Genomic DNA, 22507 nt, shown 5'->3' on the forward strand with positions numbered 1-22507 from the left:
TTCACTCTCTTTATAAAGGAAGATGGAAAGCTGGATGATTGTTTCAGAGCTCTGCTTGAGGAAATGGAGAACTACCTCAATCCTGTTCTCTCACAGTTTGACTTTTCATGCTTTAGGTACCAAAACACACACACATGCACAATCTGTTGTTTTACAAATTAACAAGTTTATCAGGTGTTTGTAGTGGTAGCAAGTTAATAATGCGTCTATAAACGTGGCTTTTGCTTGCAGCAGTTTTAACGCAGGAACATGTCTCTCTCGTCTGCCTTCATCTTCTTTCTCATTTCCTCTTCTATCTTATCACAGCGTCCGCTCTCCTTCCATCTCCACCACATCGGCCCGAGCCAAAGACAAGGACGAGAAAACTGCTGATAAACCTCTGCCGGGTACAAAACACACACAAACACCAACACACTCTGACCATACAAATATGATGAGAAAGGAGATTAATGGTGTGTTAACTGTGTTCAACATTGATAATAATCAGAAATGTTTGTTGAGCAGTAAATCAGTATATTATAATGATTTCTGAAGATCATGTGACACTGAAGACTGGAGTAATGATGCTGAAAATACAGCTGCAGATCACAGAAATAAATTACAGTTTAACACATATTCACACAGACAACAGCTGATTTACACTGTAATAATATTTCACTGTTTTTGCCGTTTTTATTTTACTATTTAATTTATTATTATTACCATTTTATTTTTTGTTTTGGTAAGCATAAGAGACTTCTTTCAAAAACACAAAAATAAATCTTACTTTTATCTTAATTAAAATTCTAATTTTTGAACACCGATGTATTTGATTTTTAGAAGAGGATCAAAAAAGAGAAGTAAAATGCCTACTTTAATGTTTCAAGTAACGTTTGTCAAAATATGGGTGAAATAATGTTCCATCGTCATTTAACATAGCAGATATATGTACACATGAAACAAATGAAACAATATACTTAGTCTAACCTGTAATTGTTAAAGATTTAACATGATAATAAATGAGCATTTTAGGACAGACATCCATTTGCAGCTTTTATTAAGATTGGTCAAACAGGCAGGGTCAATCACCAGCAAACTGAGCAATAGAGGCAAGACAGAGACAGAGTCGAGAAAACAGGCGGAAGGTCGAGGCAGGCAGCGAGAATCAAAAGTCCAATAAACAAATCCAAGTCGGGGCAGGCAGAGAACAATCAGCAACGATACACAGTCCAGGGTCGAGAGGTATAAAACAAACACAGGTAATAACGCTCAGCAATGACAGCCGGGGCAAATCAAGACTTCGCAATGAGGTGCTGTGTGTGAATGGCTTTTATGTGTGTGTGTTAATGAGATGCAGGTGTGGAGTGCAATCAGTCCCAGGTATGAGGCATGATGGGAATTGTAGTCTGAGGTGGCGTGCAACAGTTAGTGTAGTGCAAGAGTTCATGTGGTCAGCGAGGGACCTCTGGTGGTGAGTTAATGGAAGTTCATGGCCAGGATTCGTGACATGATCATTAAATTGAGTCTTTTAATGATTCTTGATCTAAATACTGTATGCCTGGCAAGATTTGTTGTTATATGAACTATTGTTATACTGAATGACATTTTCTTTTGTAAATCATGGTAAAAATGTATGATAGCTGTTATTTATTGCTGACACATAACCCTGACACATTCTAATTTATTCTATTCTAATTTTATTGTTTTGATGCTTGAAAGCCACTTTTTGTTTTTGACTCAAGCAATCAAACCTCCAGCTGTATTTTACATTCATCTCTCATCTTTGCTTTCTCTGGTCATCGGGTTTTGTTTTATTTTGCTAAAATGTGACTTCTAGCTCGTCTCCCATTTATTATATGCATGCTCCTAACGCTGTCAGATGTTTCTCTGCTTCACAAGCGAGCGTGTCTCCATGAGTCTGTATTGAAATGCACACAGAAGAAGATGTTTGATATGGAGATCAAACCTGACATCTGAGATGCTTTAGGGCTGAAATATTGATCGGATTTACAGCCGCGCATCTGAGATCAAGCCCATCTTTAGCATGTCTGCTGGTCTCATCAAAACATGGAAAAACTTAACCACTCTCAGTTCATCTTTAATCAATTCACTGCATCATTTATAGGCATCTGTATGTGTGTGTTCTGCAGATGCTGGTGATTCTGTGGTGATTCTCGCTGACCGGACGCTGCTGGAGCTTCCATTAGAAGCATTGAGCGTCCTGCAGGGGAACAGCATCGGCTCCGTCTCTCGAGATTTCTCTCTGCAGGTTCTTCACGCTCGACTGCAGACGGATGAAGCAGGTGAGTTCGTAGCTCTACTGATGCTGCGATGGAGCCTAACGATGGTGTCTGAGAGGTGTTTCAAGCCCTGTATATAAGGATGCACCAAAATGAAAATTCTTGGCCAAAGCCGAACAAAATGAAACACTGAGCCGAATACAGAACATGTTTTTTTATATATATTCTCCCCCGTGTATTTTGCCAAATTTTGTTTTACCATTGCATGAATGAAATACCCAAATTTAGCTTTTTACTGTTTTCTCTTGCTTTTCAAAGAAAAAAATCAATTACAAAAATATTTACTTAACACTGAACATTTCTTTACATTCTAGCAGACATGATACCAACAAAGAACAATTTGACTTAAATTAATAAGATATATATATATTAGTGCTGTCAAAAGAAACTACGAGCATGCGATGTCGTGGTCAGTTAAGTCATGAAGTTACCAAAAAGGCGATTAAAGCTGCCATAAAACTGTGCATGCATGTAATATGTTATATATGAGTTACATTAAGAACATGTCTCTGAAATGGTTTTCAAAACTGTCCTGGAGCATCCTAGCACTGTTCATCTAACACACTCGATTCACCTCGTCAGCTCATTAGAAGAGACTGAAATGGGTCCGACCTGAATATGAAAATACAACCATGTCAGATCAGCGTCATGTTCAGCAGCGGCAGCTCTTAAAGAAACAGCAGCCAAAACAAGCTAATAACCAGCTGCTCTTATGTCTGTTCATCAACAACAAAAGAGGAAATCCATAACTTTTATAGTTTTAAGGATTCATCTGTATTTACTTTAGAATTTAGTGTTTGATAACTTTATTCAATTTCTGTATATTTCTGCTGAGGGGCACAGGTAGATAAATATGACATTTATTATAATGGGTTTATGTGAAGTTCACTTAAATTAGAAGTTATTTTTAAAGTCTAATAAATGCTAAAATCGATAGCTCTTAATTATAATGTAAAGTTGAATGCTATAGTCAATGATTAAATATCAGAGGAAACATTTTTATAGGGAAATCAGTATTAATTGGTGTCAGTGATACTGGCCTTCAGTCATAAAAATAAAGATGCCATTAAACAAATATTAAAAATATACTGTCTTTATGTTGTTTGTACATTAATTTAAAGATTGAATGTGAAATTATTGCAATATAAAAGTTTATTTAAAAACTTTAATGTTAGGTGGGATTAATCAAGATTAATTTCAGAAAAATCTCTCATTGCCTTTGGCCAAATTTTAGATATGAAAGCACTTTTTGTATTTTGATTGTAATCTGTTTCTTTGTTCACCTTAGATACTGGATATTTGCGTGTGTGTTTAAGCTATTTAGTTAGTTAATCATTTTTAACATACAATAGTTTTGATTTATTATTAATTTGTAATTATTTTTACAAATGTATTTAAATGTAATTTATTGAAATTAAAAATGTAATGAAAATAAGTAAATTGTTGATTATTAAGAAAATATATAATAAAAAAAAAATGCTTTCAGCTGCCAATAAGAGAGCAGTATTCTGAGCTTCAATTAATGCTTTTTTGCATATTTAAATCCATTCTGCAGATCTTCCTCCAAAATCAGCACAGAAGATGCAAAAAACTCCACAGATTCCCTCTAGACCTGGTAATGACAGATCATGCATCAATATATTATATTTGACACTGATTATATCTCACTCATTAATTAGTACATCCATGAAGGTATGTAGTGTGTAGTACATTACACTCACAAACACAACATGACACTTTTTGTCTTCATTTTCAGTGAAGATTTAGCCTTATTTTCAAATGTTTTGCTAGAAAAGTGTGTTTGAGCTGATATTTTGTGTCTCAAACACCATCATGAAATCATCCGTGGGACGTTTTCAATATAATAGAGTAAAACTACTGTTCATTGTACTGTAGATTTACACGATTACATCTGTTTGTGGGAAGCGGCTGAATAAATCTTCATATTCTCGTGTCTCTGAGTTCTGCTCATCAGTCTGCTAAACTGTTTTCAGAAGTTTGTAAGGCTCTGAACGCAGTAAAGATAAAGAAGCAAAATGACGACAGGCAGAAAGCTAAACCCATCCAGAGGTATTTCTGTCGGAGTTTAATCAGTTTCATTCTGGAAATGCTCCGTCAGGATTTATAATCTGTAATCTCTTTAAAATTCAAATGTGCCGTTGCATTCGGGACACGTTTTACATTTTTATTTGCGTAATTAATTGATTCATTTTTAACTCGTGCTCGGCTTCTGCGTGTAAATTGACAAATTAAAAACTAAGCGGGCCGACACTCGAAGGCTTTCTGAGCGCTCTCACCCGTCGAGGGCTGATATTTCCATACGCCACTGACGGGATTAAAGGAAAGCAAGGTTTAGAGCTGTAAACTGTGTGTTTCTCTCTCAAAGCACACTTCAGACACACGTCACATGTCTGAACACTTCACAAACTAATCATTTGGCAAAACTAGTACAAACTAAACACTTCATTCTCGCATTGGATCAAATCTTGAAAATGGGTCGTTGAAAAGAAAAAAGGATCCAGATCATTCTGATCCCCAAAACTTGAAAAGCTGATTCAAACACATTTAGACTTCAAACATGTTAAAGAAGAGAACAGAAAGTGAGGAGAAAGGAACTGTGAGAGTGATATTGAGGGAGCTCTGGACTGATGATAGAGATGAATCTGTGTGGGTCTTCAGCTCAATATGACTGATGTGCCTCACAGGACACGTCTATCTTCTGCTTTACCGTCCGACAGGCAAACAACACACTCAAACATCTCAGTACTGTCACGCCGTTATCACACATCTCTCACATATACAACGTCCGAGACGGAAATCAGGCTGAAAATAGCCACACACAGAATAATTAGGCCACGCTCTACAAGTAGGTCCTCACATATAGAGCAGCAGGAGAAATGGGCGAGACACAGAAGGATTCGATCCCCAGTGGCAGCAGTTCCACCGCTGTGTCTTTAGGCAAGCTGATTTCACACCAGTCCATTGTCTCGGACTTCTTACTGTTACTGTGTCGTGAATATCCGTCGCTACTGAAACAGAAATCCTGCTCCTTCACTGGAAGCAGTGCCATTTGTATTTTTTTATTTGTTTTAGTGATTTTATTTATATTAGTGCTGTCAAACGATTAATTGCATCCAAAATAAAAGTTTTAGTTTACATAATATATGTGCCATAATATGTAGTGAACGGTAGACCGGACGATCAGTGAGTGTGGTTTTGTAGGTGGCTGGATTGGAGTTCGGCAGGTGCAGGTGATTAGAGCACAGGTGACTGAGATCGTGGGTAAGTGATGACTGCGGTGACTGAGGCCGTTTCTCAATATGCGTACTTGTCTGTACTTGTGTTCTTGTGGACTTGTGAAACGTCATCAGTCGTTGCCCAAGTACTGTTCCAATTCAAAGTTCACATCTAGCCAAGTCCAGTTCAAATCCCCGGATGTGTTCTTGATCCGCCCCTTTTACCGAGGATGCATCGAGAGGTGACTTGTGCGGACTTGATACGGGCCATAACCCAGAATTCAGTTCGTCCTCCCGTCCTCGAGAGTTCGTTCTTCTGAGTCGAACTTGGCAAGTCCAAACTCGAAAGGACGGAAGTCCAGACTCTGTGAACTTGGTATTGAGAAACGGCCTGAGACTCACTGACACATATATTATGTAAACAAAAACTTTTATTTTGGATGCAGTTGATTGCGATTAATCATTTGACAGCACTAATTTATATATTTTAATAGATCTTTAAATTATAAATATTTTTTAAAATCGTTCTTATAATTTTTTATGCATATAATTAACAAAAAAATTAATCATAAAAAAACATTTAAAGCTAAAATTCAAAAATTAATGAAACTAATGTATACATATTAAAAAAAGAACTGATTCAAAATATGAATAAAAATATCACCATAATTAAGGAAATTAAGGAAATTCCTTAAGACAAAATGTGCTTTTCATTACTCATATAGTCTATGATTATTTATTTATCTATTTTTGTTTACATTGATCAAGCAACACACTGTATGGGAAAATAAATAATAAACTAATACAAGTTTTGCATAATACCTAAATTAATACTTTACTAAACTGTTTAAAAATGTAAAATATAATTATTATTTTTTTCCAAGAGCAGATGAAGTTATTTGTACAAATACTACATAATTTGCTAAAATTTTAATTTGAAAAATACAGAAAACATTTAAAAAGTGAAGATTCTGAAAGCTTTTAAGGAGATCCCATAATAATTTAATGTGGCTTTACAGTAATAACAATAAATACATTTATCATATGGTATGGTTAATATATTTAAACATGGTGATTATCTCAAAGGTGGAAACCCAACTTAATAAATTATATTAACCATCTGAATCCGACCATATCAACCAAAGGAAAAGTCAGACAGATATTTATGATGTCAATTATTATGTCTTTACCAGCAAGTGTTTTTGTGCCAACACACGATTAAAATTAAATATCAATAACATTTCTCTTTCAGAACATGGCTGAAGGTCAGTGCAGTGACTAATAACAGCCTTTGCAAATATTATTAGCATGAAATACTCCACAACAAACCTGTTTGAAACATGTGCTCACAAGCAATTTATGCGATGCTAGAAAGATCAGCATTATTTCTCAAGGTGTCACAGTAATGCTGTTTCTCTTCTATTGCTTTACTCACTTTCTATGACTCTGATGTTGATTATTATAGGTGCTGGACATCTGTGAAAAGGATTTGAATAATTAATCCGAATGTTAACTTCAGCCTTTAACATTTATCTTTTTCTTTGAATAATTATGCCCCACTTCTTCAGACCTCAGCACTAAAATGCCATGCAAATGACTGCACTTGTATTTTTCACCGTGATTTTTTTTTTGTCATTTTTCAGGGTGTATAATATCAGTCCTCTCAGACTTTAGTGTGTTCATGCTCATATGAAAGCGAAATGACACATTATCATACGGGGCGGTTATTAGCATAATCTGAACAGTCATATTTTAGCATTATGTCAGGAAGATATAGAGCCACGCTGTACTTACTAAAGGAGCTATTTGTTATTTTGAGACATATTTTGCATAAAACGTTGAGCGTACAATGAAGAAATTCAATATTATACTAATCTTATTCATGCTGTTAGCAAAGTTTATTTTCCTCGTTATAACTGGCACAAACACAACGTGTACGTTTCTTCTTTTGTGCATTATAGTTTCCATCTTCACCAGTCTTTGTTTGTGTATCTGTGTTTCTCGATTTATCTTTTCATTCTTCCTCTGTCATTGTAGTCTTTTTAGAGGTTTTGAAAGTGTTCATAACACTTCTGCTGACATTTAATTCTTTGGGTTGTGCATCCATCAGGTTTGAAGAAATGTGTCTCAGCAATGGATGCTCTGCAGTGAATGGGTGCCGTCAGAATGAGAGTCCAAACAGCTGATAAAAACATCACAATAATCCACACCACTCCAGTCCATCAGTTAACATCTGGAGAAGACTAAAGCTTTAAAGTTTAGAGCTGTTTTGGCTTGTAAACACTGCTTCTGCAGCTGTTTGGACTCTCATTCTGACGGCACCCATTCACTGCAGAGCATCCATTGCTGAGACACTGATGCAGAGACACATTTATACAAACCTGATGAAGAAACAAACTCATCCTAATCTTGGATGGCCTTAGGATGAGCACATTTTTATTTCTGCATGAACCTTTCCAGTAATAAAAGGATATGTTTGCGTCTGGATTTGCAGCTGTGATTTGTTTCACATGTTTTCAAATGAATGACTAGATTTGTAGCAGAACATTTTCTGATTGCATGTTGGCTTTAATACGCCCTGATTGAAATGATGTTATTATCTGAGTTAACGGTTTACATGAGTTTAAAGAAATCAAAGAAATTCACATTTTAATGTGATTGTTTTTACTGCAAAACTGTAATGTGTTTACGTGGCTTTTGCTGGAGGTTGTTAAACTCACATTAGTGAAAGACAAGCAAACACAGTCGTCGATATTAAATGTCACTGGCCTTTTAGCCAGAGTTTGGCACGGCGCTTGTTTATTTCACACCGCCGGTCAGACACTCATTTCTTGTTTTAATAATCTTTCTCGTTGCTGATAGTTGAAAGTGACAATAAAAAGGAGGCCAAAGGTGGCAAAGGAGTCAAGGGGAAAGGCGATCAAAGCCGAGGCATCAAAGCGGTGAGTCTCTAAATGAGTCTGGCGGACGCTGATAGAAATGCAATATTGCTTTAGTGGCCTTCACACGTTCAGATGTTTAATTCCTCCATCCTTCCCTTTTAACCGGCCTCTTTGGGTCAATTATATAATGTGTTTTCCCTGAGGGCGCCATCTGACATTCTCATCTTCAGTTTCTCCTCTTAAGTTTGCATAAAGTGACCTTTAAGGATGCAGTTTCTCCTGCAGGTGCCGGTCAATCGTGTGCTGCCGCCAAACACCGTCCCAGTGGACACACACAGGTTCAGATGTATCCTTCGCTTTAAACTTCTCACAGGCGTCTGTGATGTGTGTGAAATGTCAGCGCAGTCATTCGGCTGTTGCATTGCAGTTCGGCGCGCTTTATTGCATTAGCTGCTTGCAAAGTGACTGAACATGGTTGATAGTTTGGAGAAATGTATTCTTAACGCAGGCTTTAAGATGTAGTTGATGCTCAGGAGGAAGACGATGGAAAGCAGGCTGGTGAGTGGAATTAGTTTTAGTGACATTTCTGAGTAAGTGTGTATATTTAATTTTAAAAAATGCATTGAAATATTATGGAGAGAAAAGATGCACTGATGAATTATTCACAATGAAACCTAAAAAATTAATACTTCTATTTCTCAAGAATGCATTAAATTGATTAAAAGTGGCAGTAAAGGCATTCGTAATGTTACAAAAGATTTATATTTTGAAATAATTGCTGTTCTTTACTACTTTCTGTGAATCTGTGAGTCCTGAAAAATTAAATGTGTCACTGTTTCCAAAAAAAAAATTCAGCATTGATAATAATCAGAAATGTTTGTTGAGCAGTAAATCAGTATATTATTATGATTTCTGAAGATCATGTGACACTGAAGACTGGAGTAATGATGCTGAAAATACAGCTGCAGATCACAGAAATAAATTACAGTTTAACATATATTCACATAGAAAACAGATATTTTCTATTGTAAAAATATTTCAAAATTTATACTGTATTTTTCATTAAAGAAATGCAGCCTTGGTGAGCAGAAACATTAAATAACTTACCAACTCCAGACTTTTCTGCTCTTCAGTGGCCTGTTGCATAAACCGCTTTTACTGAGTCATCTAATTTTGTTCTGTAAAACTAGTAATAACCTTTTTAATCAGTTGCAAAAACCTTAAATTGGTCTAATTTGAGATGAGACATCATTTGAGAAGTTTTTCAAAGCTCTAATAACTCATTCATTCTTAGGCATAGACATGGTGTGTCCATCACTGTTTTGATGTTATTGTATGGAAGAAAGTCCCTTTTTCACAAAAATTGTTCACAAAATCTCAAAGTGGTGTAAATGTGTCCCTGCAGCACAAAAGCAGTCATGAGTAACACAGGTATATCTGTAGCAATAGCCAACAATACATTGTATGGATCAAAATTATACATTTCTCTTTTATGACAAAAATCATTAGGATATTAAGATCATGTTCCATGAAGATATATTGTAAGTTTCCTACCGTAAATATATCAAAACTTCATTTTTGATTAGTAATATGCATTGCTAAGAACTTCATTTGAACAACTTTAAAGGAGATTTTCTCAATATTTAGATTTTTTTGCTCCCTCAGATTCCAGATTTTCAAATAGTTGTATCTCAGACAAATATTGTCCTATCATAACAAACCATACATCAATGGAAAGATTATTTATTCAGATTTCAGATGATGTAGAAATCTCAATTTCAAAAAATGTTGTATGGTCCAGGGTCACAAACACTGTTAAATTTGTATGTTGACCTGGTTTGTTCAGATTGCAGCAGCCCAGCAGAGATCATGAGGAAGACCCTCGACACGTACGCATCACAATTTACCCCTCTGTGGGAAGGATTCATCGGCCACGAGCGCAAACGCAGGTCTGAATCTCACACAAACTCTCCTCGTGCTCCTGACTCAGGCCTGTGAAACAGATGTATAGGAGCTGGTTTTTGTCTCGAGTATTAATGTGTGAAAGTGATGCTCTTCTCTCAGTCTCGCAGATCTGGAGCAGATGCTGATGTCCTGCAGCGCTTTCATCTACTCTGGCATGGAGAACTTCTTCTCTTGTGTCCCACCAGCCAAGATGGCCTCCCTCAACATGTCTGGTACCAGTGTGATCTCAGTTTCATTGATATACAGCGGGCAAAATAAGTACTGAACACGTCACTTTTCTCTGTTGACTTGAAATTTTCACCAGATGTCGGTAACCACACAAATAATCCATACATACAAAGAAAACAAAACAAATAAGTTCAGAAATTAAGTTATGCGTAATAAAAAGTACTGCACACATGAAGAAAGGGAGGTAGAAAAGGCATGGAAAGCCAAGACACCAGCTGAAATCTATCAGTAATTAGAAAGACAAACTAATTAGAATATAATAATAATAATAACAATGACAGTAATAGCCATGTATTGTAAGACAATTGCACTGTAAAGTAAATGAAAATGAATATTTCATAGGTATATTATTTTTGCTTTACACTACAGTAGGATAATTACAATACTTCTTTCCTAATTTCTACACTTGAAAGAGATATTTTGAGTTTGCACTCATTTAAACCGCTCGCTGTCAGTAATTCATGCTGCACTTGAAGCCTTTATTTAGACGGAAACGGCAGTAGAGCTTTTATTTTGAAGGACAACTCCAGCTTCAGTGAAAACAGGCACAAAAACACGTCTCACTACAAATGAAGTGAAATGCTGTGATCATCTGCTGTGAAAATAAAGCCTAACTGGTGGCCGTTTCGTTCCCAAACGTGTGCTAAACTCACAGAACGTGTTAATATTTTGAATTAGATTTTATTTTTGTTTTCTTGTTAGTTTTAGTTTACGTTTTAGTCATTTTGTTGTGTGTTTTTGTCATTTTTTTATCTGTATAGTTTTTAGTTTATATAGTTTTCATAATTTAGTACTTTGATTTAAACTAAACAAATGAGAAATGGCAACTAGCTGAAATAATATACCTTTTTTTCCAGTATTTTATTTTACACTGCCTTGCGTCACATCTACTGAATGAAATCCAACACTTGTTTCTGACTAATTTTGATCTGCTGATTCCAAAAATAGCATCTGTTTTGCTGACGTACATCACACTTTCTCACTAAATATGATGCATTTCAAAGCATTTTTGCTTTTGAGAACACTTTTGATTTTCTCTAAATCAACAGAAAAACACATGATTACTGTCTGAATCTGAGCCAAATTACAATTATTTGATCAGTTCCCAGCCCATTTTCACATGCATAACATTATTTGATGTCTAATTCTGAATTATGGCCAGAGACAGAAAAAAATGCCAACATTTGTGCTTTTAAAGAAAATGCACGATTTCTGCTTCATCTGCATCCAAACAGAAAATCACAGATATTGTGAAAAAAGCATATTTTACCAGGTTATTTGACATTAAAAGAAGTATTTAAATGCATTTTTAATTGATACATACACTGTAAAAAAAAAAAAAAAAGGTGTTTCAACTTAAAATAATTTGTTACCCCGCAGACTTAATTTTTAGTTTCGTCAACTTAAAATTTTAAGTTACTCAATGTTAATTTAAGGGGCAACTGGAATATTTTAGTTGACTAAACAAAATATTTTAAGTCAGCGGGGTAACAAATTATTTTAGGCAAGGCAAGGCAAGTTTATTTATATAGCACATTTCATACACAGTGGTAATTCAAAGTGCTTTACATAAAAGAAAGTGAAATAGACATTAAAATCAATAAAAACATGGAAATAAGAATAATAAAAACAAGGAATTTTAAAATGATATAGAAAATGATTTAAAATAAATTTAAAGAAAATAATTATACATAAAATATATTGCAGTCAGTTCGGACATATAGCACAGTGCTCATTCAACAAATGCACAGCTAAACAGATGAGTTTTGAGTCTTGATTTAAATGTGGCTAATGTTTTAGCACATCTGATCTCTTCTGGAAGCTGGTTCCAGCTGCGGGCCGCATAATAGCTAAACGCAGACTCCCCTTGTTTTGTGTGAACCCTTGGTATTTCTACTGACTCGATCCTAATGATCTGAGTGGTCTGTTCGGTTTATATTCAGTGAGCATATCAGCAATATATTTAGGTCCTGGGCCATTGAGTGACTTATAAACGAGTAAAAGTACTTTAAAATCAATCCTAAATGTAACTGGAAGCCAGTGTAAGGACCTGAGGACTGGTGTGATATGCTCAGATTTTCTGGTTCTAGTCAGAATCCTGGCAGCAGTGTTCTGGATGAGCTGCAGCTGTCTAATGGTCTTCTTGGGAAGGCCGGTGAGGAGACCATTACAGTAATCCACCCTGCTGGTGATAAAGGCATGAACAAGTTTCTCCAAGTCTTGATTGGAGACAAAACATCTAATTCTTGCAATATTTTTGAGATGATAGTATGCTGATTTAGTTATTGCTTTGACATGACTACTGAAACTAAGGTCTGTCTCCAGAATCACCCCAAGATTTCTGACTTGATTTTTCGTTGTTTGACCCCTAGAGTCAAGATATGCATTCACCTTGAGAACTTCATCTTTGTTTCCAAATGCAATGATTTCAGTTTTCTCCTTGTTTAACTGAAGAAAGTTCTGGCACATCCAACTGTTAATTTCATCAATGCATTGGCAGAGGGAGTCAATGGGGCTGTAGTCATTTGGAGATAAGGCTAGGTAAATCTGGGTATCATCAGCATAGCTGTGATAGGCAATTTGGTTCTTCCTCATTATCTGACTTAGTGGGAGCATATACAGGTTAAACAAGAGCGGTGCAAGAATTGAGCCTTGTGGGACTCCAATTTTAAGTTGAAACGACAATTTTTTTTACAGTGTAGTTTTTTTTTTTACAATTTGTCATTAAAACAAACCCTTTGACACTTAAGTGCATTAAAGTTGGATAAATCTACATTCTTATTTTGTGGAAAAAAAATATATATATTATGTTTTTTATTTTTTTACTCAGCAATATCAAAATATGTAATATTGACTTATTACATTTGACATTAAAAGAAGTATTTAAATGCATATATAAGTTGACTTAACTTACATATATAAGTTGACTTAACTTAAAAAAATTGAGGAAACCCCTTGCCTTAAAATTATCAAATAAATAATACTTAAAAAATTTTAATTAAGTGATCAGTCAGGTTCACTTAACTTTTTTTTAAATTATTATTTACTTGATCATTTTAAGGCAGCGGGTTTCCTCAATTTTTTTAAGTTAAGTCAACTTATCACTTTTTACAGTGTAGGCCAAAAAAATTTGATTTTGATTAAAATGCAAGATAACATTGAATTAAATATGCAGCACAATGCGGTCATTTGACACCCGTTTGGCATGCTCTAGCTTGAAACGTTTGTTGTTGCCAAATGTTTTGTTTCACATACTATTTTTTTCTTTTTTTATTCTGCACTGTATTGAGTGTTTCTTATTATAGTATTGCACTCTCAGCATTTCTGAGTTATCGAGCTGTTAAAACCAGTGCTTCTGAAACACATATTGGAGCATTGGGTTGATAAATGAAATGAGCGTCCCCTTCTTGTAGTGCAGATCGTACCAGGCACAGAAACTTAGTGGGAAATACTATGTGATCAAAACACATCTAGGAAGCTCCCGCAGATCTGTCCTGCCGCTTCACATGTTTGCTTTATTTAACTTCCTCTTTGTTCTCAGCAGCATGTGTTGCCGTGAACTGTATGCAGTTATTTTAGAACAATAAATGTTTGATTTCTTCCTGATATTTCTCTGATCAGTGTGGCTGTACACGAGCGCTGATGCTTTAAAGATCTGCTTTTACATGCTGCTCTGGTCTCTCATCGCTCACCGCTTCAAAAGCAGCCGATCGAAGAGCGCTTTCAAAGCTTCTTTCATGTGCTCGGATTTGGCTACAATACTCATTTGTCTCACAGACCCACTCAAATCAGTGACACTGCTTCATTATCTCCATCTTTACTGTACATAATGATTCCGGATCTCTTCAGCATAAAAGCAATAGTTCACCCAAAAATGAAAGTTTGCTGAAAATATCTTCACCCTCAGGCCATCCGAGATCAGCATGAGTGTGTTTCTTCATCAGGTTTGTATAAATGTGTCTCTGCATCAGTGTCTCAGCAATGGATGCTCTGCAGTGAATGGGTGCCGTCAGAATGAGAGTCCAAACAGCTGATAAAAACATCACAATAATCCACACCACTCCAGTCCATCAGTTAACATCTGGAGAAGACTAAAGCTTTAAAGTTTAGAGCTGTTTTGGCTTGTAAACGCTGCTTGATCTGTGTAGATTTCTCTCCTGATTCAGACCAGAACACTTTATCACTGGAGGAAGAGTTATTATGGATTATGGACTCTATGGTATTTTAGTTAAAAACATCTTAATGCTGGATTTGTTTGATCTTTTGTCTTCTCCAGATGTTAACTGATGGACTGGAGTGGTGTGGATTATTGTGATGTTTTTATCAGCTGTTTGGACTCTCATTCTGACGGCACCCATTCACTGCAGAGCATCCATTGCTGAGACACTGATGCAGAGACACATTTATTCAGATGGCCTGAGGGTGAACACATATTCAGCACATTTTTATCAGTTTTTCATCTTGGTTGAACTATCCCTTTAAGGTCTGAGCAGGATCAATAATTAGAAGATGAACCAATCATGTGCAGAATTACACATTTGTTCACAGCAGAAACCCCAGTGATTCCCTCTGCTCATACATCTCCCGCTCTGCTCATTATTACATGTGATTGAGTTTTATATGTCGGCGGTGGGTTTCAGTCCATCAGCGGCTGACTCTGTGTTTTATAGGCGTGTGAGTTTATTGTCTTATCAACCTTTACAGCTGTTCATTCATCATGTTTTCCATCCATAAACATCTCTATCCATCCATCATCAGTGTTCTTGTTGTTGTTTGAACAGTTGGTGTGATGTTGTTATTACAGGTTTTGATTGGGCTTGTTGTCTTGTTAAACTTGAACGTGACTTACATATTGATAACTGTATTGTTATGCAAATTTTTGGATATTGCATAAAACCGTCTCACACAATTTCATTTAATTTGCATGGAAATATAGCTAATGAAGACATCAACAGACCTGATGATGATGAGTTAGGGTGAAGCAGCGTGATGGTGATGAAGATCAGCATCCATAACTCTCTGTTTTATGAATATTCACGATACAGTTCTTATAAATAAGCTTGTTTTTCATGCTCTAAATCATTCGGCTCGTTTGATTCCTGGCAGCAGGTTCAATCTGACCGCTTTAACAGCCGTTCGTAATCTCTCTGCCCTCTTCGTGGCTTTTAGGATCTGTCATGCTACAGTATTTACACAAAAATAACCTGATTTATTACCGTTTCTTCTTCCTTTAAAGGAAACTAAAGCATCTGAAGAGATATGGTTCCTGAATTGGCAATGCTCCACATAGAGACTCACAGAGTATTATAGTGTTTCGCACGTGAAGCTTAAGACAAAAAATATAAAAATGTGGGTAAAGCAGGCCATTTTTAAGTAATTTGGATCATTTAAAAACAAAATCAAATAAAATATAAATATAAATTTTAAAAACTACTTAATTTGTTTTAACCAGTTCTTGTTTGTGCTGTTTTTACAACACAACTCAATATGCTAACGCCAACTTCAAATGAGTCAAATGCGTGTTTCTCATGCATATTTTTATAATTAACATTTCTGTATTGAAGAAATTGAGATTTCTCTTGATTTGTTTGTCAGACTGTATTTCTGGCCTCTAAATGTTTACAAAGTTTGACTTTAAAATGTGGCCTTTTCTAGTTACACTCATTTAAATGTATTTATTTATATATTTATTTTGTCTCATTGCAATTTTTCATCTGACACTTTAGTTCAGTGGTTCTCAATCAGGATCATGGGGTTCACTTGGGGCCTCATGATAACTTGATGATTTAAAAGGAGACAAAACAAACAATAAATAAGCTAAAACAAATAAACACGCATGCACGCGCACAGGCACACACACACACACACACACACACGCACACACAGGCACACACACACACTCACGCACACACACACACACACAGGCACACACACACACTCACATACACACAGGCACACACACACACTCACACACACACACACACACACACACAGGCACACACACACACACTCACACACACACACACACACACACGCACACACAGGCACACACACACACACTCACACACACACACACACTCACACACACACACACACATTTGTTCTTATGTTTGTTTGTTTGTTTTTTTTCAAAGGAATGATGGAGAGTCCATGGATGCCCCAGAATTACCTACATATGGCATAGATAAACATTTAAAAAACAAAACATCACACCTAATGTTTAAAAATGCATTGCAAATAATAATAAACAATTACAAATAAGTCGCACTAAAAGACTTTACATAGCTAAAATTTGAGGATATAAATTTAGCAACTAACCAGGATTAATATGTTCTTGGAAAACCTGGATAGCCTCTTTTTAAAAGCGTGATTCTAGAGCTGGAAAGAAGTCATGGGAATCAATACATTTTTTCTAAAGTATTTTATCCAGTAGAACTGGCAAGATATTTTTATCTTTAATCCTGCTTGACTAAATCAGAAACAACTGGAAAAATCTATTCAAAATTAATTGATTGAAAAGAAGAACCCTTCCAGCTCTTAAAGGGATAGTTCACCCAAAAATGTAAGGATCTCAGAAAGCATTAAAAATATCTTAATTTGCGTTCTGAGATGAACAAAGCTCTTACGGGTTTAGAACGACATGAGGGTGAGTAATTTTCATTTTTAGGTGAACTAACCCTTTAAACTTCTAAACTCTTGAAATGTAATGCACAGAAGCCAGAAGCATCTGCAGATTAAAACTGTGAAAGTTGTGAGGAACGGACCTTTGAATATTGTCTTGTACAATGACATCTGACACATACAAGAACTACATAAAGATGAAATGAACCGTAGAGTCTGACGTGATTCAGTGCCTTCTGTGAGATTCTGCACGTGATAAATCTGCATCTGGGTCCACCGTGAGACGCTAAAGCCGTCTAAACGCGTGTATTCAGGCCGTTTCTGAGATCCGGAGCTCTGGATCACTGAGAGGAACAGCAGGTGTCCGCTGGGAACTGATTCATTCGCCGCTTTAATCCACTCGGCACACACCAGACGGCCGTTCTGTCCACTAAACAACTCATTCTTACACTAATGACTGTTTCCAGCGTTCACAGAGCCGTTCTGATCAATCACAGCTGTGCTTTTACTTCACACTGAGTGTTGCTTGGTCATGTACTAATGCTCTGAAACTATGCTGTTTGATTATTCTGCTTCATTTCATTGTTCTCTCTGTGTTGGCTTTTCCGCAGGATGTCAGATGGTGTTTCTCTTTGAAAGCGGTCAGAACAGAGTCAGCGTCCAGAAGAGGTGAAACACAAAATATAAAACCATAACGCTCTATTTTGTATGCATTAGTCTTCATGGTTTTAATGATTGCTTGTGGCATTGCTGACTTTATACTGTACAGTCATCTACTGATGACCAGAAGCATCTCATGGATTTTGCCTTGAAAACAGTCAGAGGAACAGAATTATTCTGTTTGATTTAATGATTTGTACTTTATTGATCTCGAGGGTGACTGAGGCCACTGCTTGTTTGCTTTTACTAATTCACTACCAGATTTCTCATTACAAACTAAAATATAACTAAAAGCAAAACCATTAAAATATTAATTGAAATAAAAAAAATTATTTATATTAAACTTGAACTTATTTTATTTCTTCTAGTTGCTGTAAACTTTTCTCATTTTAATTTAGTTTAACTTGATGTACTAAAATAACTAAAATAAAATAAATTAAAAAACTAAATAGATTAATACAAATGACAAAAATGTAATATAAATAATAAAAATATAAAAATCAAAATAATTTAAACTTAATATAAAAAAAATAATAATACTAAAATTACACTGGTAAGGATATAGTTTTTATTTTTATATTTTAACATGTTATATTTTCCATTTTTTCCATTTTAATTTGAACGTTTTTGCAAAATTTGCTGTGTTTTTGTCATTTTTATTATAGCTTTCTTATTTATTTTATAGTGTATAGTTATTTTTATAACTATATTTATAGTTGTATTCTTTATAGTTTAGTTTGTTATTTTAGTACTTAAAGTTAAACTAGATAAAAATGAGAAAAATTGCAGTTACACTTTATTTTAAGCTGTCCTTGTTACAGTGTAATTATACATTTAAGTACTGAGTAATATTAATGAACTACATGTACTTACTATATGGTTAGGTGTTAGGATTAGGGTTACTTGCATGTAATTATGCATAATTATTGTTATTATAATATTAAGTGCATGTAACGTGTAACAAGGACAGTGTATAATAAAGTGTTACCAAAGTTGCCTCAGGAACTAACCTGAAATATAATGTTTTATGTACAGTATTGTTATGCATTTCAGTTAACGTTAATTTTATTTCAAGTAACTAAAATGTTTTATGGGTTTAGTTTTAGTATAAACACCCTAAATAAGCTGCTTCAGCGCTCTTTACTCGGGCCGGATTCACCATATGTGCATTTGCACCAAATCCAGATCAAGCATGCATTAATGCATCAAAGATGAGAAATGCAAATCTGAAATGCATATTTCTGTTAGAGGTTGATCTTTGTTAACTGTTAGCAGAACATTAGCATCTAGATGAGCTCCGAGATAATCGACATCAAGCTAAAGACACAAACATAGAGTGGTGTAGATTAGTGGACTAAAAATAGTCAAGAATCTGAAAAATTTCTAGTTTTATGTCTTTTTACGTTATTTTCTGTGTTTAAATGAAAAAATCTTGCAATGCATTGCAACTTTGCATGCAAATATGATCAACTCGGGAATCGAACCCATGACCTTGCAGAACTCCAGGATGACAAAAAACTCTTTTTCTTCCTCATCTCTTGGCTTTATGGGAATGTTTTGTGTGGTAATGCTGATTTTTCTTCAGACGGTGGAGTTGGACTTCAGACGGGCCGCTGGGCTCAGCGTATCTCTTCACTCTCAGCGGGGTTGGTTCTGTCCTGCTCAACCAGTGGCACAGCAGCGCCGCAGCAAACACACAGAACCTGCACTCGCTCGTGGACAGTGAGTCCATCACACACTTACACGCATGCATTCATCCAAAAACTAATTGTACTGCGTTCATGCATTCACTGGAAATCCAACCCACAACCTGAAGTCATTTTATAATGTTTGATCTACAGGAACTTCCTTTACTAACTCTGAAGAAAATTGAGAAACTATTACAGATGTTGTTGTTTTTTAATTTCATTATCATTTTGATTTTTCATTTTTTTTTGTTGAAGTGTTAGTCATTTTGTTGTGGAGGGTTTTTTTTTTGTTCTTTTTATTAGTTTTTTATGTGTGCATATAGTTTTTATGGTAACACTTTATTTCGATAGTCCACTTTAGATATTTTACTAACAGTAAGTAAGTTTGCAACTACGTCAACTAGCAGTCATTAGAGTATTAGTAGATTGTCTGATTAATATCTTCTATCACTTTATTTTTGATGCGTCCACAACATACAACATACTGACTAATAGAAACTTTGCAAGTATATGTCAACTTCTTCTACTAACCCTAAACCTAACAGTGTACTCTGAGAGTTAATAGACATGTAGCTGCAAATTAACGAGCATTAGTTGACAAGTATATTTGCAAAGTTACTTATAGTTAGTAGAATGTCTAAAGTGGACTATCAGAATAAAGTGTAATCGTTTTGATTAATTTTTTATTTCAGTTTTTGTTAACCCTTGTGCGTCAATTTTAAAAAGTTACACACAAGTTCATCGAGGACAAAAATATCCATGTCCAAAAACTTTCTTAAAGTACAGACTTAAGTTTGGTCATTTTAAAGAAGACCCTTGGCAGATTATTGTTAAAGTAAAAAAAATAAATAAATTTAAACCAAAGAAGATTTGAGCAAATTTTTATATAAAATATATATTTTATAAAACATGTTGAACACAAAAATTGCTAGAAAATCAAAGCCATAAATATAACAAGTTGTATTCCAAATTAGAGGTTGATATCTCAAAAAATGAGCTTTTAGTAAGATTTTGTTTGGGTGCAGTACCAAACTTTTCCAACTTTTTATAATTTCTCTCTCTCAAATATTACAGGTGCACACACACAAACACACACTTTTGTTTTAGTACACACACACAAACCACACTCTGACATCCATACCAACACATCCACACAATTATAGCTGCATAATTTACCCAACTAGCTCTATAATACAGCAAAAACAGAAAACAGCAAATGTGAGAATTTGCTTTATAGGCCAAACCTGAAAAAATGGCACCATTTGGTTAAAAAATTATTTAAAAAAATGTAAGTCTTGCCAACAGAATGAAAGTCTATTAACAAAGACTGCATTATTTTATAGTTAAATGGCCCTGGGATTAAACATTGCTGGTAAACATTAATGGGTTTTACTGGGGACATTTTTGTCCTTAAGGTCCTGAGTGTAACTATTTTGTGTATAAAATAAATGTATTAAGGAAATGCAAGTAAAATATTAAAATTCAAATAAAAATACACACTTGTGCCCAAATGTACGCAGTTGGCATTAACACAGGCAAAATTATCAAAACAAAAAAAGAAAGACAAAAATATCCAAAAGGATGCACAAGGGTGAAGTTAAACTAAATGAAAATGAGAAATGTTGCCTTGGCAACTAGCTTTAATAAAATATGTTTTTAATATTTTAATATTTAATATCCTTTAATATTTCAGTTAATGTTTATTTTATTTCCAGTACATATCTCATTTTAATTAAGTTTTACTAAAATAACTACAGCTAAAACTGGAATAATTTATATAGACTTTATAATGTGTATATATATATATATATATAATTATATAACTATGTATTGCTTATATATTTACAAAAACTAGATAAACATCTAAAAACATAAACATAAAAAAAATACACAACGCAACAACAAAAAACGAAATGACTAAAAATCAAATGAAAACGGAAAATGCTCAAATAAAAACAGATTCAAAATATTAATAAAAACTATAATATCTCAATTTTTTCAGTATTAGTAAAGGACATTACGTATCTCAAACATTAGAGCATGATGAAATAAAACAAGTTTTCAATGATTTATTTCAGCTAACGTTTTATATGAAGTATAGGGGAAACAGTTTTTTAGTTTCAGCTACTATAATAACTGGGGTTATACTGAACACGTACAGACACGTGAAGCTTGTTCAGAAGCACTTTTGTGTGTTTGACCGCTCTAGATCTTCTGAGAGCAGGACTGACGTCAGGACGAGCCGCTCATGTTTTACGGACAGAAAGCACAGAAGTCAGTGGAAACTCGTCCGGCCCGGCAGGTCTTGTGTGTTTGTTTGCTTTATTTCTGCAGCATGTGCACATTTGACTGAGTTTATGCAACAAATAACCACAAAATAATAAGTGATGAAGGCCTGTTGTGTTTTTTCTTCTCTCACAGCAGACGAGAGTTCAGCTGTAAATGTGGAAGATGTTTCATCTGAAGACGTCCAGAGAACAACTCCTTCTGCGTTCAACTTTGTTATTTATGGACTTCCTAATTTAGTGGTTACATGAACAGCTGGAGATGCTTGAGAGATTTTAAGAGCCGTTTCACTGAAATAAAACTCATTTACTTTTCAGAAATTAAACATTGTCTGTTGTTCTACTTTTAGTGTTCAAAGTTAAAGTTAAAGACAGTTATGTTCATCTTATGTTCAAATACTGATAATCCAAAACCTTCAGTAATAAATGAAATTCAAGTCCAAACATGAGCATCATTTGATTTTTCCTCTAATATATCTGTATGTTTGTGTATATATTGATCTCTCGTTGTGTCAGAAGCTGTTTTGTGTTATTTCTCTTGTATCATATCTATTGGACAGCCTTTTGTGTCTCTATAACTGCATGGAAACCAAATGCAGAAACACTTTCTGATCAGTGAAGAACCAGAAAAGACCAGGATAAACTGAAGAAATGATCTTTGTG

The 22507-nt window shown here is 34.9% G+C and overlaps 1 protein-coding gene across 1 annotated transcript in view; it reads left to right on the forward strand.

Moving 5' to 3' along the window:
• Window positions 1-22285, forward strand: part of cfap46 (cilia and flagella associated protein 46) — a gene marked incomplete at its 5' end in the record, with an annotated part of 94653 nt that extends 72368 nt beyond the window's left edge. Inside the window, 13 exons of the mRNA XM_079439948.1 lie at window positions 19-116; window positions 307-386; window positions 2130-2282; window positions 3835-3894; window positions 8378-8457; window positions 8683-8743; window positions 8914-8955; window positions 10244-10346; window positions 10462-10574; window positions 17823-17880; window positions 19457-19593; window positions 21769-21861; window positions 21981-22285. Of these exons, the coding sequence (XP_079296074.1) occupies window positions 19-116; window positions 307-386; window positions 2130-2282; window positions 3835-3894; window positions 8378-8457; window positions 8683-8743; window positions 8914-8955; window positions 10244-10346; window positions 10462-10574; window positions 17823-17880; window positions 19457-19593; window positions 21769-21861; window positions 21981-22096 (1194 nt within the window). The 3' untranslated portion in view covers window positions 22097-22285. The remainder of the gene's footprint in view (window positions 1-18; window positions 117-306; window positions 387-2129; window positions 2283-3834; window positions 3895-8377; window positions 8458-8682; window positions 8744-8913; window positions 8956-10243; window positions 10347-10461; window positions 10575-17822; window positions 17881-19456; window positions 19594-21768; window positions 21862-21980) is intronic.
• Between the last annotated feature and the right edge of the window lie 222 nt (window positions 22286-22507).

This window comes from Barbus barbus (genome assembly GCF_936440315.1).
Source record: "Barbus barbus genome assembly, chromosome: 18".
NCBI lineage: Eukaryota > Metazoa > Chordata > Actinopteri > Cypriniformes > Cyprinidae > Barbus > Barbus barbus.